Source organism: Artibeus jamaicensis, unplaced genomic scaffold (genome assembly GCF_021234435.1).
Source record: "Artibeus jamaicensis isolate MK-2021 breed Jamaican fruit bat unplaced genomic scaffold, CSHL_Jam_final contig_452, whole genome shotgun sequence".
Lineage (NCBI taxonomy): Eukaryota > Metazoa > Chordata > Mammalia > Chiroptera > Phyllostomidae > Artibeus > Artibeus jamaicensis.
The window spans coordinates 18513258-18539231 of NW_026521837.1; the positions used below are offsets into that span (position 1 = coordinate 18513258).

Genomic DNA, 25974 nt, shown 5'->3' on the forward strand with positions numbered 1-25974 from the left:
TCGTGGCAGACTGGAGATTTTGCTAATCAACTCATTACAGTGGCCTCAGGCTCTAATTACACAGAATTCCGCAAACCGCGCGCTCTCTCATGCTGTCTCTCTGTCTCTGAATGTTTCAACTTCCTGAATAAGAAAGGTTCCTAAAATGGAAAAATTCCCATTTGCAGCAGAAGAGATAAATATGCAAATAAAAACAGTTTGTATTCTACTCTTGTAAAAATTAAGTTCCTTAGAAGTAGAAAATATAATTGATACTGAGATTTCCTGGTTTGGGGAGAGGATTTTTATGGGAACACTCTTATCAGCCAAAGATTTTATCACAAATTGAAAAAGAAAATTGATGTTTTCTCCTTAGGAAACCAAAGCATTCACTGGTGTTGCTGTTGAGTGAAAATGTTTGTGCTACTTTCCTTCATGTAGATATGTACTTTCCAACTTTCCATCTCTACCAATCTCAACAGTAAACTGTAATCACACAAGTGACTTCACATATGCTGGCTGATATTTGGCACATATTCTTCCTAAAGAAAAAAAGCCTCGACTCCTGATTCTGTATGTCTGCTGGAGAGCAAACGATTTTCAGGTCAAAGACCTTCATATTACACGGCTGATGCCATTACCTTTGGCCACATCACTCTAGTATACCTGTTCAAATGTGGTAACCTATGTTTGATAAATGTGTTCAAATTAATAACCTATAACTCTTGCTACTGAATGAAATGGTGGTTTTAAACTGACGGGAGTACTCAATTTATGATATTCAATTTAAAAAGAGGTGACACCTCTCTTGAGAGTTTCAGTTTCACTAGTCAGTATGACTACATAGAGGGTTAGAACATTCCCTTCCCCGTCTTTGCTGGCTAGACAAAGGGGTTGTTTATATCGGCTTCCTTGACCTCATTCTCCTTTCTGTAACTAGCTTTTGCCAGGTGTACATTGAGAGAAAGGTAGGGAGAGTAAGGCTACAGCAGATGCATTATGACCCTTGTCCATGCCGATTGTTCTCATCTCCATCCTCTCTCATCAGTAGACACTAATGACACATTCGACCTTTACTTAAATGAATACCTCGAAAGGGAGGACAGTACAGAAACTGTGCCTGAGTCTTACTTTTGCATCCTCAGGACCTAGCGCAGCGCTTGGCTACAGAGTTAGCAACCTAATGAAAGTTTGTTGAGTAAATAATAAATAATAAATAATAAATGCACTGCTGCTACCTATACACTATCATTCCCCAGGAACCCAGAGTATAATACAGATCTTTCTCTTTTATTTTCTATCAAGTTTCCAGTTTCAACAGTGGTCAGCAATAATAAGCATTTGGCTCTAAACATTTCACTTTAACACTTCTAATGGGAATGTTAAGGATTTGTCATTTATAATTTATGTCTTTACAGATACATGTAGCCATTGCACAGACTTTCCATTAGCTTAGCTACTTGTGAAATAATTTCAAATAAGCTTCATCAGATTCTCTAAGGGCAGCCCTGGAAGAGTACCTTTGCTAAAATAGGCTGCAAAGGAGGTTGGCGTGAAGAATGTTCTTGCAAAAGCGACCTCGAAAGACAAATAGTGCAAGTGAATTCATTACATTTCACCTTCTCTCCCTCTGCTCTTCTGATAATTTTGCTTTGCTTAACGTTTTGAATATTTAATGCTATGCTAATTTTATTCCATTCAATATCATTTCTATTCTAGAGAAAAATTTACAGAAGCTATTCTGCCAATATTTAAAATAAATGGGGGTGGTATTTGGAACATTTGCATTGTTTAAGATTATTCTGAACCTCAAAAATTGCTTTATTTTCTCTGTAGGCTTTCTTTTAATGTTTAAAAAAGTGACAAATTCTAGTAATGCATTCATTTTCTCAAATTTTGGTTTTAGGTAAGAAGAGAAAAATTAGATTTCACTGGGGCTGAGAGTCAACAAGTTGACTATGCCACAATCGTTCTGAGAGCATTATTTGAACATTGATGCATTCAAAGAGGACAAAAACAGTATCTTCCGTGCATTCAAACACAGAGACGGGATCTTCTCCGTATATTATACAAAAAAAAATAACATTGATCTGTGATTTAATTTTCTAGTTTTTCTATTAAAGCCCCCGCAAAGTAATGTCTCCCTCAAAACGTAGCATTCTATTGAAATTTCTACTCACTGAAGAACTTACTCAGGCACCATGTGGCCAGGAATGACGTGGGAAAAAAGAATCGATCACATCTTAGAATGTTACAGGTGACTGAGACATTAGAGGTCATCTCATCTAAACCCTGACTTTGTCAGCAAGATAATAAAGGCTCAGGAGGAGAAAACCATTTTCCCATGTCACACATGTTAATACAAAACTCACAGTCTTCCACCGTCCCAAGTGCATTAACATTCTAGTATATAGATTTTTCCAGTTTCTATATGTTTAAAAGAGACTGTCATCTTGCTCACCACAAATCTTGTACAAAAATATGTACTTTCATATACAAATTTGAGTGATTCATATACAAATGTTCAGTTCTCACCACATTATGGATTTTCTGTTTAGCTTTTATAAAAGTTGTGTAGGTGAACATGGTATATATAAAGTGTATAAAGCTTTTTAGAACAGAGATTTTGCTGGTGGAAGCAATTTACAACATTTCAGCTAATAGTTACTTTAAAAAGAAAGATGAGTAAATTCTTGAGTTTTACATCTGTCGACTCTTTTCCTGAAGCTAATAGAGCACGAGTGTTTGGCATGCACGTTTGGGTCAATGATCATTTTGATGAGCCAGCTCTTTCTTCAGGAAGCAGGTTAATGTCAGTCTTCTCCAAGATTACCTTCCAGTTTTCACAGCAGTGAGAAATTAGTCTGTGTGGCGATATGCTAATTGCTAATTTGGGTTTTGTAAGGAAATGCGACTTGCCTGTAAGGGAAAGAAAGGAACAGTTGTAATAGGTGCAGCTGGAGGTGAGCAAGGAAATTTCAAGGGAGGTTTTACGGGTAGAGCGGACCTGATTTTTTGTGGGGCACGGCTTCATGCACTTTCTGTTTTTACAAAGTCCTTTTACCAGCACTTCCATAATCATCCTACTCAGAACATCCTACTTCCTCCACCCCCCAATTCTCCACCTCATCCCAGGCTGTTTCACTTATATACCCTGGGGAAATCTCAGCAATAAACAAGTATACTACATGCAACTTCTTAATATATAAACTGAAAGAAGGTTGATTTAACATTTGCTGTATTTTTTAATGAAGACCGGGCATTTGTTGTCAACGAAACATGTTTAAATAAAATATACTTTATGAAAAGCTTAAAGTGATTTTTAACAAATTAATATCAAAAAGATGGAAAAAGTAATTTCATTTCCAAGTTCTCTGTCATTTCAAACTTCAGCAGAATTCCAAAAAAAAAAACTTACTTATTATTGCACTTTTTATCTGAACAGCATATTTTCTGAATTTATCTTTGGATTCAGATTATTTTCCAGATTAATGATGACACACTATGCTTTTTCATCTAAACAGTCTTAGTTATTATCTTAATAATACTGGGGAAAAGTATAGTGTCTGCATGTTGTTAAAATGTCAAAAATGTCATTTTTTTTCAAGACTTCTAGAACTAGCCAGTGAAAAAAATCAAGAAGCACCCGACCTAAAATATACTCACAGACCAAATATCTATTAGTATGTTTTATTTAAGAAAAAACTGTAGGATAAAACCTCCATAACTTGCCAATAGGTTATATTTAGCATATTTTCCAAATACTAACTTAAAGAGGAACATTGATTTTCAACCAGAAATATGATTTCATGCATATAATTTTTAAACACATCACACTTTGAAAATCTTTGTTTCCCCTGTGTGATAGAAGGCAGTAGAGTGGAGCACCCTTTCTCTTGACAGCAGCTGGCAAATTATATATGCTTATTAAATAATTGGTATAATATGATTTAGTGAGCTTTTTATAAATTTGAAAACATGTCATCTAGAGTAATCCTGATATGACCTTGTTATTAATTAAATTGACGTAAGGGGTATTAAAACCAAAGACAGGGGTCTCAGATAACTGCAGGGGTGCTGGTCATGACTCAGTCCTTTTGCAATGCAGTTACGCCCACCTCCTTCATTTATAAACTTGTAAGGTTGAACTATGTCGCCAAGGCCTCCTCCAGTTCCCCAACCCTATAAATCAAACTACCTATAAAAATAAATGGAATTCAGCAATGTTCAGTTTCTAAAGTCAAGTTGTAAAGGGTAGAGACTTTTTTATTAACAAGTGCCGGAGGTGATATAGAACTCTGTGGGTGCTCAGTAAATATTAAACAATCAGCTTTATCTTTTATCTGCAAAATGGGATGAGTAATGCTGACGTGTCTCACAGAATTCCGTCTGAGAAATAATAAATGAGAACAAAGCACTTTTCAGATAATGAAATAATTTGAATAATCTGCTTTAACAGTTCTGAGGTCCAGCTAGATGATACAGGAATGAAGTGTCTTTTTTATTATTACATCTGTGAGATACCACAGTCTTTTTCATCTGTTTCAGAAGAAACAGTCATTAGCTTTGCTTATCATCACACAGTCAACATGAGTAATTTCTGTGCAAATGGAATTTTTCATATGATTTTAATGTTTATCACTTATAACAAAATGCAGCTTTTATCTTTACCTGATATCAAAGTGGAATTATATCTTGATTTTAATAGTTTAATGAGGCATTCTATCAGCATTATACTGCTCAGCCCGCAGAAAATGCCTTTTGCAATGACTGATAAGCTGCACAAGTGAAAAAATTGTAAATTTAATAATCCTCCTACTCAAAAAACTACACTTCAAAATTCTTACTAAGAAAAATTATGTGTTGCATTCTAGCTTCCGGGAGACTTCCAGTTTGTTCTTATTTATAATTGTGTTCGAGAAATAATGTGTGCTGTATTTTTTACAGTGTTTCAACAAAAGGCCGCCAGGAGACAGTCTGATGGTGACAAGTTCCAGGGTCCCAGGAAACAAGGTACCGACACAAACGTCAGCTTATTTAATTCTCTCCAAAGAAGAGTTAGAGAGGGATTATGAACACTAAATAAAGTCTCTTGGGGTAGAAGTAAATAAGTGTACTTGATTAACTTTACTCATAACTTTGTCTTACCCAAATATAATTTTGCCATAATAAGATTAATGCCAAAAATAGTTTAATTAACAAAGGCAAGAATTGGCCTTATTAGAATATTTGTGGCTATGTTGATGATGTTATCCGGGCTCTAGGAAGGTCGAGTAAGACAAATTCTCAAACATGCATCAGAGTATGCCTCTATAGACCTTTAGAGAGAAGCCTCTGAAATTACCTGGAGGGAGGCCAAGATGACTGACTGCCTCCACAAGGGGCCAGCCTGGGTTTTATGTGCTCTACACTGGCTCCAATCAAAGACCCTTTCTCACTATTCTCTTGCCTTCAGCACTTGATCCTATGTTTTTCAAACCATTACTTGTCATGCAGAGAAAAGCTAAATACTGAAGCAATAGAGATATCTCACCCAGGAGAGCTATTTTTCTCTTGCTCTATTAAGTAAGTGGCAGCTGCCTCCTGTTCTCCCTGACACTCTTGGTTCTCAGTAAAAAGAGAAAATCTACATATTAATTTTTTTCTGCTAACAAGGCCTTGGTTAGAGTTCAACAATGAAAATTGTAAAAGGTGGCACAGGTGGAGCTAACACTGGCTGGCTCGATAATCGCTCAGCATGCACAAACACTTTTCACCTCAACACACCTTTGAAATAACTTCAGTCCAAATCAATATTACCTTGAAACTGTTACCAGTAAATTATTGAGAGCAGCATTAAAATAAAACCAGGAAATTTTACAACAGCTCCTAAACACTCCCATAGTCAGTCACCTTTTGTGTCATTTTGCAGACAGCTGGGTACTGACTGTGCCAATGTCTAACACCCCTGAACCTCAAAGGGCCTGCTCCAAGGATGCCATTGATTGTCCTCTGAACAAAGCTGTGTCCCTGCAAAGATTGTTATTCACCCATGACTTCAAGTGGTGTTTCCCACAGCAGGAAGTCTCTACTTTTAGATTATTCTTCCAACTAAGCACCTGGTGTTCGAGTGCGGCACATGACAAAGCTGAACTTCCAGTCTACCATGAATGTCTTAGATGTTCTGCTTATAGATTTACAAAACTTACAGACTTATATATGCAAAAGTTCTACTGGAAAAGTTTCCATTTCTAACAATTCCATATTTGGGGGGGAAGGTGTATCTTTGTAAGTCTACTGCTATTCTACCACTGTGTCTTTAGCTCTCTTAAGAAATTGATGCAGAACTTCAGAGGTGATCTTTGGATCTTTGGATCTTAGGATCAAACAGCGGATGAAGAATTACACAAATCAAAGATATTACTTCTCTCTTGACTTCCCCCCATACCTCAAAGAGCTTTGGGAAGAGTAAGGAGAGCAAATGTCTTGAGCTGTTTAGGAGACTATTTCCATGAAGCATTTTTTATAAATTATCCAATTATCGTGTTTTAATTAAACTCTGTTAGGAGTCAGGGGAAATGTGGAGAAGGCCACAGGTGATGAAGGAAGGTGACAAGTGACAAATGTAATGAAGAGATCCTTGATCTCTTCACTTGAACGCTTCATCTTATCAATTATTTTTCTGGCTGCTCCACAGAGAGCAATATATGGAAAGGCTGTGAATGTCCATGGAGCTTAGATGAGAATGATTATTGTTCTACCATGTGTATAGAGTAAAATTAGTCCCTTCTGTACCCAGAGAACAAACAAACAAAAAAAAAGTAGGAGAGAACAGTGAAAGGAAGTGAGGACCTAATTATAATTTTTGGATGACTACCTGTTCATATCTTACCTAATTTGCTTCAACTATGTCAATGACTGCCAGGTTTTTTAAAATATTTGAGGGCTATGATTCTGAAATTTTAATTAAGGTTTTTTCTTTGCAGATTTTTTTCTTTCTATACATTTAAATCCAATTTCTTGATGATTACTCAACTTAGAGCAGTTTCCTTAGATTTCTTTAACCCTAGACATCAGTAATTCAGCATAACAGAAAAAAACATTGATATATTTACAAGGACTAGAGAAATATAAACTTCATGAAATGTTTTTTAAAAAACCTCTCTGATTACTGCAATCTGAGAAAGAAAAGATAATGGAGAATAATTGGGAATACTTTTTTAATTAAAGACTTCTAAGTGCCTAAAAGGGCTTACTGTATACAACCATTTCTGTCTAAACCTTTTAGGGTATTTATGACCATCCAGGCCATAGGACATACTGGGCGGTCGAAACTTCCAGGATTCAAATATTCCAGAATTCCATGGTATAATAGGAAAAGCAGTAAGTGCTTCACCAATGATAATCTCTTAATTTGGTAAAGAACAGCAACAAAAAAAGGCCCTTCTATTAAATGTTTGTCAGAGTCAAGATTTTCTAAAGGGACCAGACAAGTTCCCTAAAAAAGGTTAAGGAAATTATTTATTGCACTATATGCTGATAGGAAATGGGACTACGAGAGCCAACTATATTTCCACTGAAAATATAAGTGTTTCAGATGGGCTGTGTTCACAAGTGCCAGGGGTTGCCAGGAAGTTGCACTATTGCTAAATCAAGGAATTTTCCTGAGGAACAGAAAAAAAATTAATTGGCACCATTTCCGTGGAAACTCAACAGATTTATTCAACTCAGTTTTCACATCTTGAAAAAACATAAGGAACATTCTGAGGACTTTGGATCACAAATAAAAGTTTCCATCAAAATACAACTTTCCCAAGTTGGTTTTGAAATTAGAAAATGCCAGAGTGGTATAACAGAAAATGCTGCTTCCACAACCTCCACCTTTTCCCAAAAGTGAGCCTCGTGAGCTAGCCAAGGGTTTGTTCTTCACGTTGCAAGCCAGAGACCCGAATTTTGTCAGTGTCTTTGGACTTGATCACAGTTTTGAAGTCTGAGTCACATTAACCAAGCTCATAGAGGCCTAATCTGCAACCTTTATAGTCCTTAATTCCAACCTGTTAAATCTATACATTCTAGTGACTAGATTACTTCCCACTGACTGGAATCCTTACATTCATTAGGCCTCTGCAAATAATAAAGTGTCTATAAAAGAGAATTAGTAATTAGAAAACTACTAGGTAAGCATGATTAAGTCAAAGGAGAATGGAGAAATTTGAGGGCTCCTTCCTTAAGGATTTAGAAATATCTGCTCAATTTTTTCTGCTCACAGAATAATATAATAATCTAGGGTTAACAATGCTCATGTCTCCCAAACATGTTACATTCATTTTCTCTGTTATATTATTTTTTCTTGGACAGTGCCAAGGGGCCTTTCCTGTCCTCCCCAGAATCACCCCTATTTTATCCATGCAGTCTTACCTCAGATCTGGTACATGGCAATAGATGAGATTTAGCCTTCTTTACGTTTTAACTGCCATACTGATCATGAGTCACATCCACAGCTCCCAGCCACACAGTTCAGTACTGAACTGCATGCAGGTTGTGCTGTTGCTGTTGCTCTTACATGGCAAGCCATTTGTTTGAGGGGGGGTGGGAGGTGGTGAGGGGAGGGGCAGAGCACATCCACCTTAACCAACTGCCTATACCAGTGACTCCCAACCTTAGATGAGCATAAGAATTATTTGAAAGTTTCTAAAATGTGGTTGGCTGCATCTGACCTTAGACATGGAATAAAAGTAGAACATATGACAAGCAATAATCTAAAAACCAACATACAAAAGACAAAATCTAACCAAAAGAAACTGTTTCAGAAGCATACTGTGGTCAAATTTGGCTTCTGAATGTATTTCTAAAGTAATCTGTACAATGTAATCTTCATCATTGCCATGTTTAAACCCGTGTTTCATGTAAAAATTTAAATCTCCAACCATTTTCTATTATATAATTATATCATCTGCACTAATGACTTTTGCTCTTGTCATTTGTTAACAGGCTTTCTATGTTGTTTTCTTAATTTGAGACACATTTCTCTAAAAGTATAATTCTATCAAATGTGGAAGAATAAGAAAATGTAGAAAGATTCATGTTACCATAAAAATGTGAAAAAGAAGATATTTATTTGTGATAATGAAGACTATTCAGATGTGTTTAATAAGCAGGCAATGAATCTTCTCTGCTCAGCAAGTCTATCTGCCTGGCTCCTGTAGGCTTCGAGTTTGCAATTCCTGGTGCAGCCCCTGCCCGGTAGCTTCACTACCGATTGCACAGTTGTTATTGGCTGGTCTCCTTGGGGAGTGTTCGTGTTCATGGGAAAGATACAGTCAGAGAACACATCTTGTGTGTTCTCTAAGTGCCCAGTGCTGCGGCAGTTTGATAAATGTTAAATAATAAAATTTTCTATAAGTAGGAGACCTGGGAAAATGTGAATAGTATTACCCTTATTTTTGAAAAGAGAATGCTGTTCTCTGAGGCATTTTCTCCAGGCTGTTTTTGCCAGCACCAGATATATTAAAAAGAAAGGAGGGAGAGTTATCAAACTGTAGTCATTTGTACTCCATAAAAGAATAATGGACTCAGTTCTCTTTTTCAGTATAACTTACATTTCCATTTATCATATTGTTCACAAAAGCTTTTTTATTAAAGTCATACCTGGAAAAATGTTTTTAATAGTTGGGGTTTTGTTTAGAATGGTGATGTGTCTATAGCCCACAGTGTGGCCTCTCACAAATAAGTATTTGGAAGTCAAGGCATCAATAAGACAGAGCTCTCAATAACAGTGAAAACAAAGACCGGAAAAAAAGCAAATGCTAGTGTAGTTGGGAACTAATCCAGCTAATTCTAAGACTGCAAAAGGAGACTGAAACAAAGTCAGTAGTCCGCCAGATCCACAGGTCTCACTCACACAGATGCTAAGCTTTCAAAGTTTTTCCCTCTCCAGCTCTGGCCTTTCTGTGTACGAGTACATTCAGAGAATAGCCCTCTCAATAGAAAGTGAGGAGGGGGATCTCATGTTACTTTTTGCATCCCAAGAGGCTCAAGTAAAGCTGTGTGATGGAAGGATGGGGTGGTCAAGAAGAGTTCTGTTAGGAATTTATACAGGGAGTTAATACCTGGTAGACCTGTCAGTACATGATGCCAAGGAATCGTGTACCACCCACAGGTGATGCCACCGCACTAGACACATCCTGCTAAGCCCTGAGATCTTGCACTGTGCACTACACTTATCAAAAGTCTCTGCAGTCCTGGAGCAGAAATCAAAATTTTATCTGAACACAAGCAATAGTCTCAAAGGATAAATGAGCATCAAATCTGTTGGTGAACATGATTCCATAGATTTCAAGGATTAAAGAAGAGAACAAACAAATAATATGAGAACTTAAAAAGTTACTCCAGAGGAAAGAAGGAACTTTCCATCATGGAAACTCAGGAAAATTATACTTAAACAAATATTTCTTTAATGAGTAAGATTGTCCTATCTTCCACAAAAGTTCCAGGGTATCAACATGGAGATAATGGGAAACACACAGACACACACACTAAGAACATTTCAACTAACAATTTATAACTTTTGAAATCTGAAGAGCTTTATAAGTATTGTACCATTTTATAAAATGTTCTAAGGCGATAACTATAAAAAGTATGTGAGCCATCAAGGTCAGGCTTCAAAAAGGCTGACAGAAGATGCAATCCATCATCAAAATAGAGAATGTAGTTGGAGAAGGGTTTGTTCTCAATACATGGAAAGACCAGAAACAATCAGAACACCTGGAGAACAGAGATCCAACTCCTGTATAAAAGGTGTATTTAAAACAGGACAGACAATACAATGAATAGCGTAGGTAAACAAAGCTGTGGAGAACCCAGGATGGGAAGTGCAACATGCAGACTGTCTGGGCTCACTGTGATCCGGGGGAAGTGAAGAAATGTACCCAGATTTAAAAGCACCCTAGCAAATCTTTTAAATTTAAAGACAAAGAAATAATCCCCATGTATTGAGGAACTATTTTAACCTAGATTTTCTATGAAAAAATCAAAATCCATTTTAAAATGACATAATCTGTGTAACAAAAATTTGCATAAAAAACTACACATTTTATTGAGAAAAGATTGGGAGTAAAAGACAGAAAACTGTACTTGAACAATAATTAGATAAAAAAATTTTTAAAGATTGTCACTTGTATTTAGTCAGAGGTTTTGCCCATGTCAGAAGAAAACAAATACACTTTTTAGATATTTGGGATTTTATAAATAATAACATTCTATATCTCTATAAAAGTATTACCCTCAAAATTTTCTAAGTAAATGAGAGATCAAGCAAATAAATAGCTCAAAAAAAGGAGTCATGGTGTTAAAAAATTGTAGTGAATAATTATTTTACTGAAATACAATATTCAATTTAGATAATTATTATAAATTAACTTATCAATCATGTGAATGTAAAATATTGGTAATAAATAACAAATATATAATGCAACAAATAATGGTATATAATAATATGAACCTAAATCTTAAATACTATACAAATGTCTAGAAACTAGAAGAAAATGAAAAAGTAAATCATACCATTTTATTTGACTTTGCTGATAAAAAACATAAGATAAAAAAATCTCTGAAATTTAGAGAAGTAGTCATTATTTTAAAATAAATAGAACATATACCTTTCAAATCACTTAACATTATATAATTATTTATAAATATGTAGCATATATGTACTGTTAGATATTATATGTATAGTCTTTATAACAAAAGCCAGAAACTATAATTAAAGGCAAAAAAAGGAAATATACAAAACGAGATTGTGTATAAGAACAGCAGTTACAATACCCTTTGTAAACGTGTTAAACATCCTCACAGAGCAGTAGCAGTCATTGAGGACAAATGGCACTGTGTTAACCATTTCTATACAACAGCTCGTTAAGTCCTCACTGCTATTTTCTGCATAGATACTATTTTCCTTTTTTAGAAGGATTGGCTGTGTAACCAAGCTCAGTCACTGATTGTACTGTTTTTCCAGGTAAGCATACTGATAATTCTATGACTTCCTGGGCTTTTGCCACAAAGTGTGTTACACGCATTAGCTCCTTCAACCCCTGCAGTAGCCCTGTGAGGAAAGTATTATTTAGCTTCATTTTATAGACAAAGAAACTGATGTTTAGAGAGGTGGGGTAAAGCCAAGCTGATTTGTACCCATGCCTGCAGAGACCATTCTGCTGTATGTTCTCTTCTATGAAAGACAGATTCAAATTTGGATAACAGACAAAATCAAACTACATTCTGTTTAAAAAACAAAACAAACAACACATTGCCATCCTGGCTGGTGTGGTTCAGTGGTTGAGCACCAGCCTGAGAACCAAAAGGTCACTGGTTTGATTCCCAGTCAGAGTACATGCCTGGGGTGTGGGCCAGGTCCCCAGTTGGAGACGTATGGAAGGTGATGGGTCAGTGTTTCTTGCCCTCGTTCTCCTTCCCTTCCCCTAGCTCTAAAAAATAAATAAAATCTTTAAAAACATGTTTAAAAATAACATATCAATACAAACACTAAAGAAATTTTTAATTTAATGGTAATGATTACTTAAAGAAACAGAAATAGAAACAAAAATAAAATTTTTCCATCTTAATTTTAGAAAAAATAGAATTCCAGGTGAACGTATTCATTAGACAAAGAAAATTATTCTATTTATTTAAATTTAAAATCCAAATAAAAGCCAGTTACTCATGTACTTTTATGTGGCAAACATTAAAGCATTAAAACATTTAAACAAAATGTGATATAATAAAATAAACTGACAAAATCACAGTAGTAGTGAGAGGTTTTAAATACACTAAATTTTTGATAAAGTAGTGAAAATGCAAAAATATACATAAAAGAGGTGTGTAAAAATTATGATGCCTATACTTAATATACTATATACTTTTCAATATCTATAATTGTACATGATAATATGTTAGCTGATAAAATAAACTTAATACTATATGACCTATTCAACTTCCTTTCTGCCCTCGAAACAATATTTAAAGTAATAATAACAGAAATTTTTTAAAAACTGAGAAAATTCTGGAAAACTCTGAAGGCAAAGAGAAAATGAAACACAATCGGTTGCTTAGAAGACAGCCGTAAAAACTGTCTCTGTAAGCAGAGGCAACGTCAGAACCTTAACACTGTAGTCATCACAAAAGAGAAGGGAAAAAAAGGAACTAGAAACACTAGTAAAAACTTATAGGATGAAGCCAGTGAAATAGCTTTCATGAAAGTTGAAAATAGTGGTACAATTGAAAGAATTCACGTGTGAAAACACAAGAAATGTTGATGAAATCTCAAAATTTATTTTTTACATTTTGTTTTTTATTTAATCTTTATTATATTTTTTCCCATTACCATTTAGTCCCCTTAGATCCCCCTTCCACAGCAATCACCACACTGTGGTCCATGTCCATAAATCCCTTTTCCTCTTTGCTCAATCCCTCCACACCCTACTAGCTGTCATCCTGCTTTTCATCCATGAGTCTGTCCCCATTTTCCTTGTTAGGTCAGTTCATTAGATTCCACATGAGCTTGAATTCATATGTTAATTTTCTTTTTCTGACTGGTTTTTTTTACTTAGCATATTTTTCTCCAGGTTTATCCATACATTTGCAAAAGGTAAAACTTTCTTCTTTTTTTATTGCCAATTAATATTCCATTGTGTAAATATCATAATTGTTTTAGCTATTCATCTACTGATGGCCACTTGGCCTGCTTCCATATCTTGGCGATTGTAAATAATGCTCCAGTGAACATAAAGGTGCCTATGTACTTTCAAATTAGTGTTTTGGGTTCCTTCAGTTATATTGCCAGAAGTGAGATAGCTGCGTAAAAAAACAGGTCCATTTTTAATCTGTTGAGGTGTCTCCAGACTGCTTTCCACAGTAGCTGCACCAATCTGCATTCCCATCAACAGTGCAAAAGGAATCCCTTCTCTCCACATCTTCGCCAGCACTAGTTTTTTGATCTACTGATGATAGCCATTCTGACAGGTGTGAAATGATATCTCATTGTGGTTTTCATTTGCATTTCTCTGAAGATTAGTGACTTTGAGCATCTTTTCATATGTCTACTGGCCCTCTGCATGTCCTTTTGGAGGAATGTCTATTCATCTGTCCTTCCATTCTAAATGAAAACTTGGCTGGATAGAGCAATCTAGGTTGTAGGTCTTTGGATTTCATGACTTGGAATACTTCTTTCCAGCCCCTTCTTGCCTGTAAGGTCTCTTTTGAGAAATCCGCTGACAGTCTGATGGAACTCCTTGGTAGGTGACTGTCCCTTTATCTCTTGTTGCTTCTAGGATTCTCTCCTTCATTTTAATCTTGGCTAATGTAATGATGATGTGCCTTTGTGTGTTCCTTCTTGGGTCCAACTTCTTTGGGACTCTCTGAGCTTCCTGGATTTCCTGGAAGTCTATTTCCTTTGCCAGAATGGGGAAGTTCTCTTTTATTATTTGTTCAAATAAGGTTTCCACTCATGGCTGTTCCTCTTCCCCTTCTGGTACCCCTATAATTCGGATGTTGGAACGTTTAAAGATGTCCTGGAGGTTCCTAAGCCTCTCCTCATTTTTTTGAATTATTGTTTCTTCATATTTTTCTGTTTGGCCATTTTTTCCTTCCTTCTGGTCTGCTCCCTTGATTTGGGTTCCAGTTTCCTTTCTATTACTACTGGTTTCCTGTGCATTACCATTCATTTCAATTAGGTTAGCCTTCATATGTTCCTCTAATTTGTGACTAAAATCAACCAGTTCTGTGAGCATCCTGATCACCAGTGTTTTGAACTGTGCATCTGAAAGTTTGGCTATTTCTTCATCGCTTAGATTTATGGGCTCTGGGGCTCTGAGTTGTTCTTGAGCCATGTTTTGATCTGTCTGTGCCCGTTACATATGAATGGAAGGACAGATAAAGTGCTTCTCAGATAAGATCAAATTAAAGGAGTTCATCATCACCAAGCCATTATTATATGAAATGTTAAAGGGACTTCCCTAAGAAAAAGAAGATAAAAAAGATGAATAGTGACAGGGCAGCAAACTCACAGTTAGTAACAACCACACCTAAAACAAAAGCAAATTAAGAGGACAGCTAGATCAGGAGCACAACCATAGAGATGAAGATCATATAGAGGGTTAGCAACAGGGGAGTGGGAAAAGGAGAAGGGGGGAGAAGGTACAGAAAATAAGTAGCATAGACAGTAGATAGAAAATAGATAGGGTAGAGGGCAAGAATAGTAGGGGAAATATAGAATCTAAAGAACTTGAGGCACGTGTTCATGAACTAAAGGGGGTGGTGGTGGAGAGGTGTGCACGGTGAAGGGGAATGGAGTGGGGGAAATAGAACAAATGTAACGGTATAATCGATAAAATTAAAAAAAGGAAAAAAAAAGAAATGTCTATTCAGGTCCTTTGACCATTTTCTAGTTGGTTGGAGTGTTTTTGGTGTTGAGTTTTGTAAGTTCTATATAAATTTTGGATATTAACCCCTTAACGGATATATCAATAGATATGTTCTAACCCATTCTATGGGTTATATTTTTATTTAGTTGATGATTCCCTTTGCTGTGCAAAACCTTTTTAGTTTGTTGTAATCCTATTTGTTAATTTTTTTTCTTCTGTTTCCCTTGCCTGGGTAGATATATCTGATAAAATATTGCTATAAGCAGTTTCTGAGATTTTGCTGCCTATGTTTTCTTCCATGATTTTTATGGCTTCAGGTCTAACATTTAAGTTTTTTATCCATTTTGAATTTATTCATTTGCATGGTATAAGAACATGGTCTAGTTTCATTTTTATGCACATATCCTTTCAATTTTCCCAACACCATTTATTGAATAAAATATATTTAGCCCATCATATATGTTTGCTTCCTCTGTCAAATATTAATTGACTATAACAGTATGGGTTTATTTCTGGACTCTCTATTCTGTTCTATTGATTTATGTATCTTTTTTATGCCAGTACCAGACCATTTTGATTACTATGGCCTTGTAGTATAGTTTGATATTAGGTAGTGTGATTCCTCCAACTTTGATCTTCTTTCTCAGGATCACTGATAATGGAGAGGCTGTGCATGTGTTTGGTGAAGAGGTATATGGGATATCTCTGTATCTTCTACTCACTTTTACTGTGAACTTAAAACTGCTCTAAAAATAAAGTATATTTTTAAAATAAATTAATTTATATTTAAAAACTGTCAGTTGGTAAAAGGACTGTTTTAAATATTACTAACTAGTAGCTCAGGAGTGTTTTAACTCAAAAGGTAATCAGGGACAAATTTTGCCATTGAGTTATTTCAAACTCAAGTAAAAGAATTTTTCTCCTATATGAACCACCCCATGTGGTAGAAATATTAATGTAATGTGCTAGTTATTTCATTAAGAAAAGTACATAATTATCAAAGTTAATGATGAAAAAGACATATATTATTACTGTTCAACTATTCATAATTTTTTTAAATCCTACAGACTAAAAAGAATGATGATTTTTGATGTGATTAGCAATATCTTACTAATTCAAGGGTAGAGCTTTTCTCCTTAAGTTTAGGAACAAGATTAAGATGCTTATTATCAACATTTTTACTCACCTTTATACCAAAAGTTTCTAACAACTGGAATGACATAAATAAAAAGTGTAACTCTTGGGAAAGAGAGCATACTTTTTCATTATTTTTAGATCATATACGTGCATATCTAGAAAGCATGACAGAATCAACTACAAGACTCCTGAAAGTTATTTAAAATTTTTAAATATATTCAGAAATAATTTGGTTTTTTATGTACCAGCAATAATAGTCTGAAGACATCATGAAAGAAAAAATAACTGATTCACTCTGCAATGGAAACATGAACAGTTCCCAATAAAAAAGAGAGAGGCACAGCCTTTTCCTAGACAGGTAGATAAATAGTCCAAAGTCTTCTTAAAATGATTTATGGATTTAAGAAAACCCCAATTATTTTGAAAGGATTAAAAGAACTTATTTTCCCCTGGGGAAAGAGTCAACAGTTTGGAAGACTGCTTCTAATTCACAAAGAAAACAAACAAACAAACAATCAAATAAATAAATAAATAGGGCTCAAATTAGGCAACATGTAGAAAATTTAAAAGATTCAGGTAGCACCTTTTGCTATATATCTTATTAAAGTCTACTACTTACACAGCGCTTAAATCTATAGCATTTAACATTATATCAGCATGACAACTACTAGCAGTAAAAGAAGGGTTTAGATCATAAAACTATTAAGGTTATGTGCTTTTTTTTACTCAAATAATGCAAAGTATTAGCAAAAGTACAATAGGACAGGCCCTTGTTCACCATCCCAGTGAGGCTGAAAATAGCAACACACTCCGGGAAAGGAGATTGGTGCTGATTATTAATAGCTCTGCAAGGATTTTTAACTAGAAAGTATCCTTTTGGGAGTCTATTCTAAGATAATTAACAGCATAACAGCCAATGATTTGTTTGAAAGACTTTTAAACAATAATAATATATATTGTAGTAGGAATAAAAAATTGACAACAGCAGCAGAATGGCTAAATACTTCATGGACCATACAAACTTTTTAGATATAATATAGCAAAAAAAACACATTTCAAAGAATATTCAGTGGCATGGAAACATTCTTAGGTTATATGAATAAAAAAATACAGATAGCAGGACACAATATCAGTATAAGCCCAATTTAGGAAAAATAAAAGTACACTGAAAAAGGAGAAACAGTAGAATGTTGACAGTCTATCTCTAAAGAGTGTAATAGTGAATGGTCATCATTTTGTCTTTTGGTGCTTTTCTTTATTTTCTAAGTAGTGGGGAAAAGTCGTGTTGTAAATCCCCAACAATTAAAGTGAAATGGCAAAGAATGCATTGTTCATGAAAAAATTATTCAGATGCTTGGCAAAATTATTCAGATGACTTTATTCAGGGGCACTATGTTTTAAGTACAGGGACCAAGGCAATGCAGTTTTGCAGTAAGAGAGACATCGGTCTCATCTGAATACAAAAGGAAAAATGAGAGTTTATAGCCAAGCAGCAGAGTGTGTGGGATAGGCAGGGGATGGATGCAAAATCACTAAGAGAAAACATCAGGGGTAAGAGGGATTGTAGCTATGTTGACCTAATAGGATTCCTGCTAAAGGCTGGCAGATGGTCAGATATTACCTGGAAGATAGTGGAAGATAAGGAAGCCAATCAGATTTGGAGGTTGATCAGATATCAAGTGTGGGAGATTCTGGCAAAACCTCTTCAGTATGTTGATGCTTGTGAAAATTAGGTACCACGAAGACAGACATGGGAGTGTAAAAGGTAAAGCTTCGTTGGAAAAGGACTCAGCGGAGTCTCACCAAAGTTTAATGAAGGAGAGACACTGTTATGTGCCGCCTTCAGTTAAGGAAATGTGGAGACTTACTTGCTTGTCAATTACAAATAAATCAACATTCCAGGTCTCTGTTAGTCTGCCCATGTGGACCTGAACTTATTTACCTGCCAATCCCCTAGCTATGGAAAAAATATAACTTCAGATTTAAAACTCAATCACTGGTTCTTTAAGTCCTGTTATTGACCAGTTCTTCCCAATTGCTCACAAAATACTTTGGAATACTTAGGAATATGGCAAGATGGTACAGCATGATATGGCATAGTATAGTATATCTGGCATGGTTTGGAGTGGCATGTATTCTATGGAGAAACCCATTAGCAAAGGGGGAGATATTTTCTTATTGTGAAAACAATATAGTGTTATTATGGAGTGTTAGAAATTAGAAAAAAGTTACTACCTTTGATATCATCACAACAGAATAGCCAGTATCATCTTTAAAATTTTTCTTCAATGCTCTATATGTACAACATCGACAGTGTTAAGAGTTTACTGTATATGCAATTCTGTATCCTGCTTTTGTACTCGTCATTATATAATAGGCACTTTTTTGTTCCCACGAGGTCTTTTTAGTCATTGCTGTTATTTTAATGACTGCCTAATATTTATTAAGTAGACGTCTTATATTTTAAATTCCTTTTTGTTGAGCAATCAAGTTGCTTCCTTTAAAGTTTTCGGTTAAAATATGTTCTAGCCAGTCACTCGGTAAACAGAAAGAATTTGAATGAAAAGCCCAGTATGCTGTCTTACCTACAGATTCATATACTGACCACGGCATGTTTCTTGATGTTTATACGATGAGCATTTGCTGAAATAGGATAACTTCTAGAAAGAATAATACTAAAGAAACTAAACATTTGCATTTGATTGCACAGCCAAAGGCTGTGAATCAATTAAAAAACCACAACTTTAGAATGTATAGTTTGTCTTGAAGTTTTAACAGTAAGAGACAAAGAGGCTGTAGTATGTACAGTTCACAGCCTGAAAAATGTTTTTTGAGGAAAATTATATTAAACTTACACTAGTGTGTCTAAAAATAAACTAAGTATAAAACTGGGAGGGAAGGAAAAAATCCCTCAACCCACTACCCCCCACAAAATAGTAACCTAAGTGCAATGAAGCAATTTTGCACATACTACTTAAAGTTAACAGGTTACACATTTTTGTTTGACTAATCTACCCTTAGGGGGAAAGTTGGTAAAGTGCCTTTGCAACTTATCATTCGTAATAGTAATTTATCAAACAATTTTATTTTATCTTATCAGATTTAGTGTGCAAAAAGTAAAAGCAGATGTATGGAAAGTCAGTCTAGCTGTAAACAAGTCACATTCAGGACTTGTTACAGAGACTTCTGCTGCTCCTAACCTTTGTTCTTTTGCTCTCTTTACACAACCATACAGAACTGAACCCCCACCCCCCCAAAATCGTCTTATTTATATTTTAATAGCTAAAACTTGAAATACAAAAGGGTGATTGAAATAAATTTTATTTCTGAAGACTCATTTTTTTTTAGTTCAGCTAAACTGAAGCTGGTACATTCTGGGGGGAAGACTTTTCTTGTAAAAACTTCCACAGAAAGCAGAAAATTCAGCTGCATGGTTACCTGAGATAAAAATGGATTCACACTTAGGTAAAGAGATGACAGAAGTGAGGTGCTAGTTAAATGGCATGGCTGTTAAATGATGATGCTAAGCCTCCACACTCTGGCTGGAACTGCAGGGAAACTTCTGCAAACTGCACCTCGCAAATTGAATTGGAGTGTGGAGACCTATAAAAAGCACTGGTACAAGAAACTACACCTCAGTCGTTATCTGTGCTTTTGGCTGCTGAACCAGTGAGCCCTGTGGTTGACTTGTGCATCTCCAGTTTCCCTGGGATTTCATGCTTTGTCATCCCCGAAGGAAGAGATTTGAGTACAGAATCTGTTGACATCTTGTTAGTTCTGGGGCAATAGGACTTCTGAAGAGAAAAGACAAGCCAAGAAAGCCCTGTGTGGACCAGAATGATGGTCCATGGAACAGTTTTATGGGCATGTAAATCTTTTCAGAAAGAAACCCTTTCCGTATCCTTGTTCCCAGATTCTCTGCTAGATTTTTGCTCAAAACTGAGAGCAACATTAGAAGTTGTTCCAAGAGAGCCCTGAGGCTCAGGTTTCCTTCACATACTTAATCCTGCTACAAAGGACTTGAAACTTCTCTTTTCCAGACTAACCAATCCTAATATTATCAAAGAACCCTTATTACTAGAGAATTTTTATGCCCTCTTATCTCCCCAGTCCCTGTCAGTCTCTTGTAGTTGATCTATTTCTTTCCTGACAAAGGGACCCCACTAAGGAGTGACAGCTCTTTAGTGCACATTGGTTAGGATTAGTTATTCTCTGCTTCTAGACTTACGGGCATATTTTGATCTGACAGTGCATAATACCTCTACCGCTGCCAGTGGGTTACCATATCCCTTCCGAGATAAAACAGTGAAGTGTGTTGGACTTCAGAAAAATATATAAGTGAGAAGATATAAATGCAAATGAGTTCTGTAGCTGGGCAGGTAGCACCACTATGATACCATGCAGTGATTATCAGGAGTGGCAGGGCTTGGGGTAGCCAGGAGAGCACAAAACATTCCTAAAGGCAAGCAGGGGGTTCATGTAGTCCTCCAACACCATGTGGGACAAATCACTGGATTCTCCCGTGGTCTGCAGTGTGCTACCGCTGTACTTCCGGCCAAACTCTGTGTGTCATTAGCAGCCAACACATGGAAAACAGGAACGTCTGAGGTTCTTCTTGTGCTGAACAAATAAGACATGGAATGCTCCAAAAATAAACTCTTTAAAAGAAAGCCATTCACGACAAAGTGACCAGCAATTATGTATTTTAAATCTTTCAAGAATAAACTTTCAAATAATCCTAATCCTCTTAAGGCATTAAGATTTCGGTTCAGATCTCTTTTCCCAAAGCTAAAGAAATTATTTTTACTCTACACATATTTATTATTAATTGTAATGCTAGCATTTATTTAGCTTACTATGTGGCAGGTACTGTGCTAAGTACTTTGTGGGGATTTTTCAGAGTAATCCTCACAGAAAGACCAGGTGGTAGGCACCACCTGTAGCTCATGCAGGGCAGAAATTTTGCTGCTGTTCTTCCTCTCCACTTTCTTTCCACCGATGCAAAACAGTGTCTTTAACCATAACACAAGTGTCAGGCACACCATCCTTAGAAAAAAAATCATTTAAAAATGTCTACTGATTTATTCTGTAGCTGTTCATACACCCGTAAGAACAAGAAACTTAAGCTGCTAGTTTTTTAGAGTTTTTCTTTTCTAGTTGTCATAGGTTCGCTTCTTGTTGAAACACCCTCCCCTTCTATCACAGACAGACCTCGGGTGGAGAGTCAAACCTATTCCACTGTGAGGGGCTACCTGGCTGCCGGGCAGGAAGAACTCATCCTCCTGCAGGAGAAAGTGAAGAGTGGGAAACTGTCTGTGGACCAAGCCCTTGAGAAATTTAAACACTGGCAGATGGGAAAGACTGGCCTGGAAATGATTCAGCAGGTAATACTGACCCCATCCCCTTCTGGAACATTCCCTTATTCACCGAGCTCCTAGCCTCTTTGTCAAGATTGAGTCTTCACAAGAAATATAGGTAAATGTTCTTTTGTTTATATTTTTAAGATTTTATTTATCTTTAGAGGGGAAGGGAAGGAGAGAGGGAGAGAAATATCAATGTATGGTTGCCTCTTGTGTATCCCCTTCTGGGAACTGGCCGGCAACCCAGGCATGTGCCCTGACTGGGTTGTTTTTAAATAGACACAAAGATAAGATGTTTTCAAACTACCAATCAAAAGATGAAAATTAAGTCCTGGCTGGTGTAGCTCAGTGGATTGAGTGCAGGTTTGTGAATCAAAGGATCACAGTTTGATTCCCAGTCAGGGCACATGCCTGGGTTGCAGGCCACTTCCCATCAGGGAACACGTGAGAGGCAACCATACATTGATGTTTCTCTCCCTCTCTCCTTCCCTTCCCCTCTAAAAATAAATAAATAAAATCTTTAAAAATACTTTTAAAAAAAGAATGACTTTTACCCCAAAGTAATTTCTTAAAAAAAAAAGCTGAAAAATATCCAGACTTCACATTTACAGATCACTGGTGAGCTCAATGCCAGAACCCAAAGTGTTAGAGCTAAAACCTAAACAACTTCTAAGGCTATCTTTAGTATAGTGAATGCTTTATGAATCTCATTGATGAAATTAGGGTGACACCTAATTAGTGACACCTTCAAAGTAGGCACCTTGGGACCTCACAGAGTTCTCCTAATTGCCAACAGCTGCCTTTTTGTATTTCCCTCAGTCTCATCAAGGGTCTGAAATTTCTTCCTTTTCAAAGGTGATTTAATTTTGGGAAAAGTCAGAAGTCACAGGGTGTCAAATCTGGCCTATAAAGGGACTGAGTCACCTGGGTGATTTGATCTTTCACCAAAAAACTGTGCACAAGACCTGATGCATGGGCGGGCACATTGTCATGATGAAGCTGCCAATCACCAGTTGCCCGCAGCTGCGGCCTTCTGAATCATCTGAATAGTTTCCATGGAGGAATGTTCAAGCTTAATGCAAAATTTGATGCAGATTTCTTGCTCTACTCACTCAATCATTTTGAATGCAATGGCCACACTGTACACATGTGGTGGCCATTGCATTCAAAATGCAATGGTGTCTACTGCCCTCACTGACTAGAACAGTGAGGTCATCATTGTTCACACATGAACATCCCAGTCCACTCTCCTGGGCTGCCAGGTTACATCAGTGTCCTTGATGTACTGACAATGGTTGGACTTTTTCCAAGCAGACCTCAGATATGTTTATGTGTGTGTGCATGGGTATATATTTCAGATCAGCTTAGTCTTGTCTTCTGTAAAATTACATCCAGGGAGGTGATTAGAGACTAGAGGGAGTAGTTCAGAGATAAGAATGAAAACAAAATATACCATACACACCCTGTGAGATTCCTCAGTGAGGGCTATCACGACCTTATTCTATGTATCCACAGGCTTTTCTCTTCCAAAACATTCCACGAGTTTTTATCTTCTCATCATGGAAAGCCCAGTGTCTTAGCAATCAGTTGTCTGGCAGGTGTTTGATGAAACGCATTTAATTAGCTAGTTTACATCACAGTATAAATAATCGTTAATAGCTTAATATTCTTTCTTTACCAGGGGATTATTTTTTACTTAAAATAATGCTTAGAAAAACACTTAGGAAAACATTTTTATCAACAGGGAAATGAAGCCCTGCGGTGAAATTTGAACAATATGGCATATAAGCAGGAGATAGTTTAGGCAAGAGGACTTTCCCGGTACATCTGAGATGACCCCATATCAGAAACCATCTGTCTCTGAGGGCCGCTCTGGCTGTGGGCCGCTGTTTAAACATGGCTCGGACTTTGCAGGGCTAAGCAAGGACAGTGATTTTGCTAAACAAATGTGCAAGAACGCCAAATGTAGAGTTCTGCAACTGAACACTGTTCATGCTTCTCCATCTGTGCCGGTGCCACTACCACCAAACATGACTCTTATCCTCAAAGGAAGAAAATGTGCTTAAGTGCACACATGCAAAGCACTTTCCTGGAAGTGCCTGATTATCTGAATTTTGTTGAAATAAGTCAGTTCTACTTCATCTTCCTTAGACTCTTCAATAATAAAGTCTACAATTTAGAGTAATCCAGTCTAACCACCTTCTTGGAAATGTCTTCACTAGTAGTTTTATTAAAAATTTGGTTATTGGTTATTCCTATTTTGTTTGTGTATTTATATTTAATACTGTTTTAGAAAGAATTTAAGGTGGTCTTTCTATACTCACTATTTTTAGACTGATCTAACTTACCTAATATAAAGGGGCAGTGGGATAATGAATAAGATTAGTATTTATGCAAAACAAAACAAAAAATTAACCTGTAATTTCAAAAGCAAGCACTAAGGCTACTTTCCAGAAGACCCAAAATTTTAGTCATTCTGACTGAATACCATTCCAGTTATCAGTCAGTCCTTTTCCTCTTTTCTCCCCATCTTAATTGAGATGTAGTTGGCATGCGACATTTTGTAAATTTAAGGTATTCAGCCTTGGCTGGGTAGCTCAGTTTGAGTGTTGTCCAGTGCACCAAATAAGTTGTAGGTCCAGTCCCCAGTCAGGGCACATCCCTAGGTTGTGGGTTCAGTCACTGGTTGGGGCAACGTATGGGAGGCAACCAATCAATGTGTCTCTCTCATGGGGAGGCCTGTCTCGGGCTGTCCCCCTCCCTCCCTCCCTCCCTCCCTCTCTCTCTCTAAAATCAATAAGCATATCCTCAGGTGAGAATTTGAAACAAATTTAAGGTGTTCAAAATGTTGATTTGTTACACTTGCATATTGGAAAATGATTACCACCATAGTGCTAGCCACCATTTCCATTGTGACATAATTACAATTTGGGAGGGTAGAGGGAGTGAGAACATTTAATATCTACTCTTTAGTAGGTCCTAAGTGTATAATACAGTGTTGTTTGCTATAATCACTATGCTGTACATTAGATCCCCAGAACTTGTCTTGTAACTGAAAGCTTGTATCATTTGACCAACATCTTACCCCCATTCTCTCAGTCTCTGGTAACTAGTACCATTCTACTCTCTGCTTTTAGGAGTTTGATGTTTAGAGATTCAACATGTAAGTGATATCATGCAATATTTGTCTTTCTCTCTATGACATTTTTTACTTAGCATAATGCCATCAAATCATGTTCATCCATGTTGTTGAAAATGGCATCATTTCCTTCTTTCTGATGACTGATGAATATTCCACTAAATATATTATATATGAGGATATATAATATCACATCTTTACTCATTCACCCATTGACAGACAATTAGGTTGTTCCCTTATTGTGGCTGTTGTGACGAATGCCACAGTGAGCATGGGATTGCAGATGTCTTCAATATCCTGTTTTCATTCCTTCTGATAGATACTCAGAAGAGAGCTTGCCAGATCATGTGGTAGTTGTACTTTTAATTTTTCAGGAATGTACATACTATGTTCCATATGGAGAAACCAATTTAAATTTCCACCAATAAATAGTATTTGGGGTTCCTTTTTCTCCACACCCTGCTAACACTGTACTCTCTTGTCTTTTCTAATATAGCCATTCTAACCAACATGAGGCAGTATCTCATTTGGGTTTGACTTGCATTTTTCTTATAATTAGTGATGTTGAGCAGCTTTTCATGTATCTGTTGGTCATTTGTCTGCTGTCTTTGGAAAAATGTCTACTCAGTTACTCTGCCCATTGTTTTAACCAGATTATTTGGGGGTTTTGTCGTTGTTTGTTTTTTGCTAGTGAGTTGTATGAGATTTTTATGTGTTTTGGATATTGATCTCTTATCAAGTATAAGATTTGGAAATATTTTCTCTCATGCTATAGGTCACTTTTTAATTTTGTTGATGATTTGTTTTGCTCTGTAGAAGGTTGATGTAGTCACACTGGTTTATTTTTGCTTTTGTTGCCTGTGCTATTGGTTATCATACCCAAAACAGGTTGCCAAGACAATGTCAAGAAGCTTTTCTCCTACATTTTTTTAGTCCTTAATATTATAGCCCAGACAACAATCAGAAC

General features: G+C 36.3%; 1 protein-coding gene across 3 annotated transcripts in view; it reads left to right on the forward strand.

Moving 5' to 3' along the window:
• BANK1 (B cell scaffold protein with ankyrin repeats 1) overlaps nucleotides 1-25974 on the forward strand; it is a 299128-nt gene that overhangs the window by 260383 nt on the left and 12771 nt on the right. For all 3 annotated transcript variants that reach the window (XM_053666388.1, XM_037156882.2, XM_053666389.1), the window contains exons 11-12: nucleotides 4927-4992; nucleotides 21714-21892. In XM_053666388.1, coding sequence (XP_053522363.1) covers nucleotides 4927-4992; nucleotides 21714-21892 — 245 coding nt within the window. The remainder of the gene's footprint in view (nucleotides 1-4926; nucleotides 4993-21713; nucleotides 21893-25974) is intronic.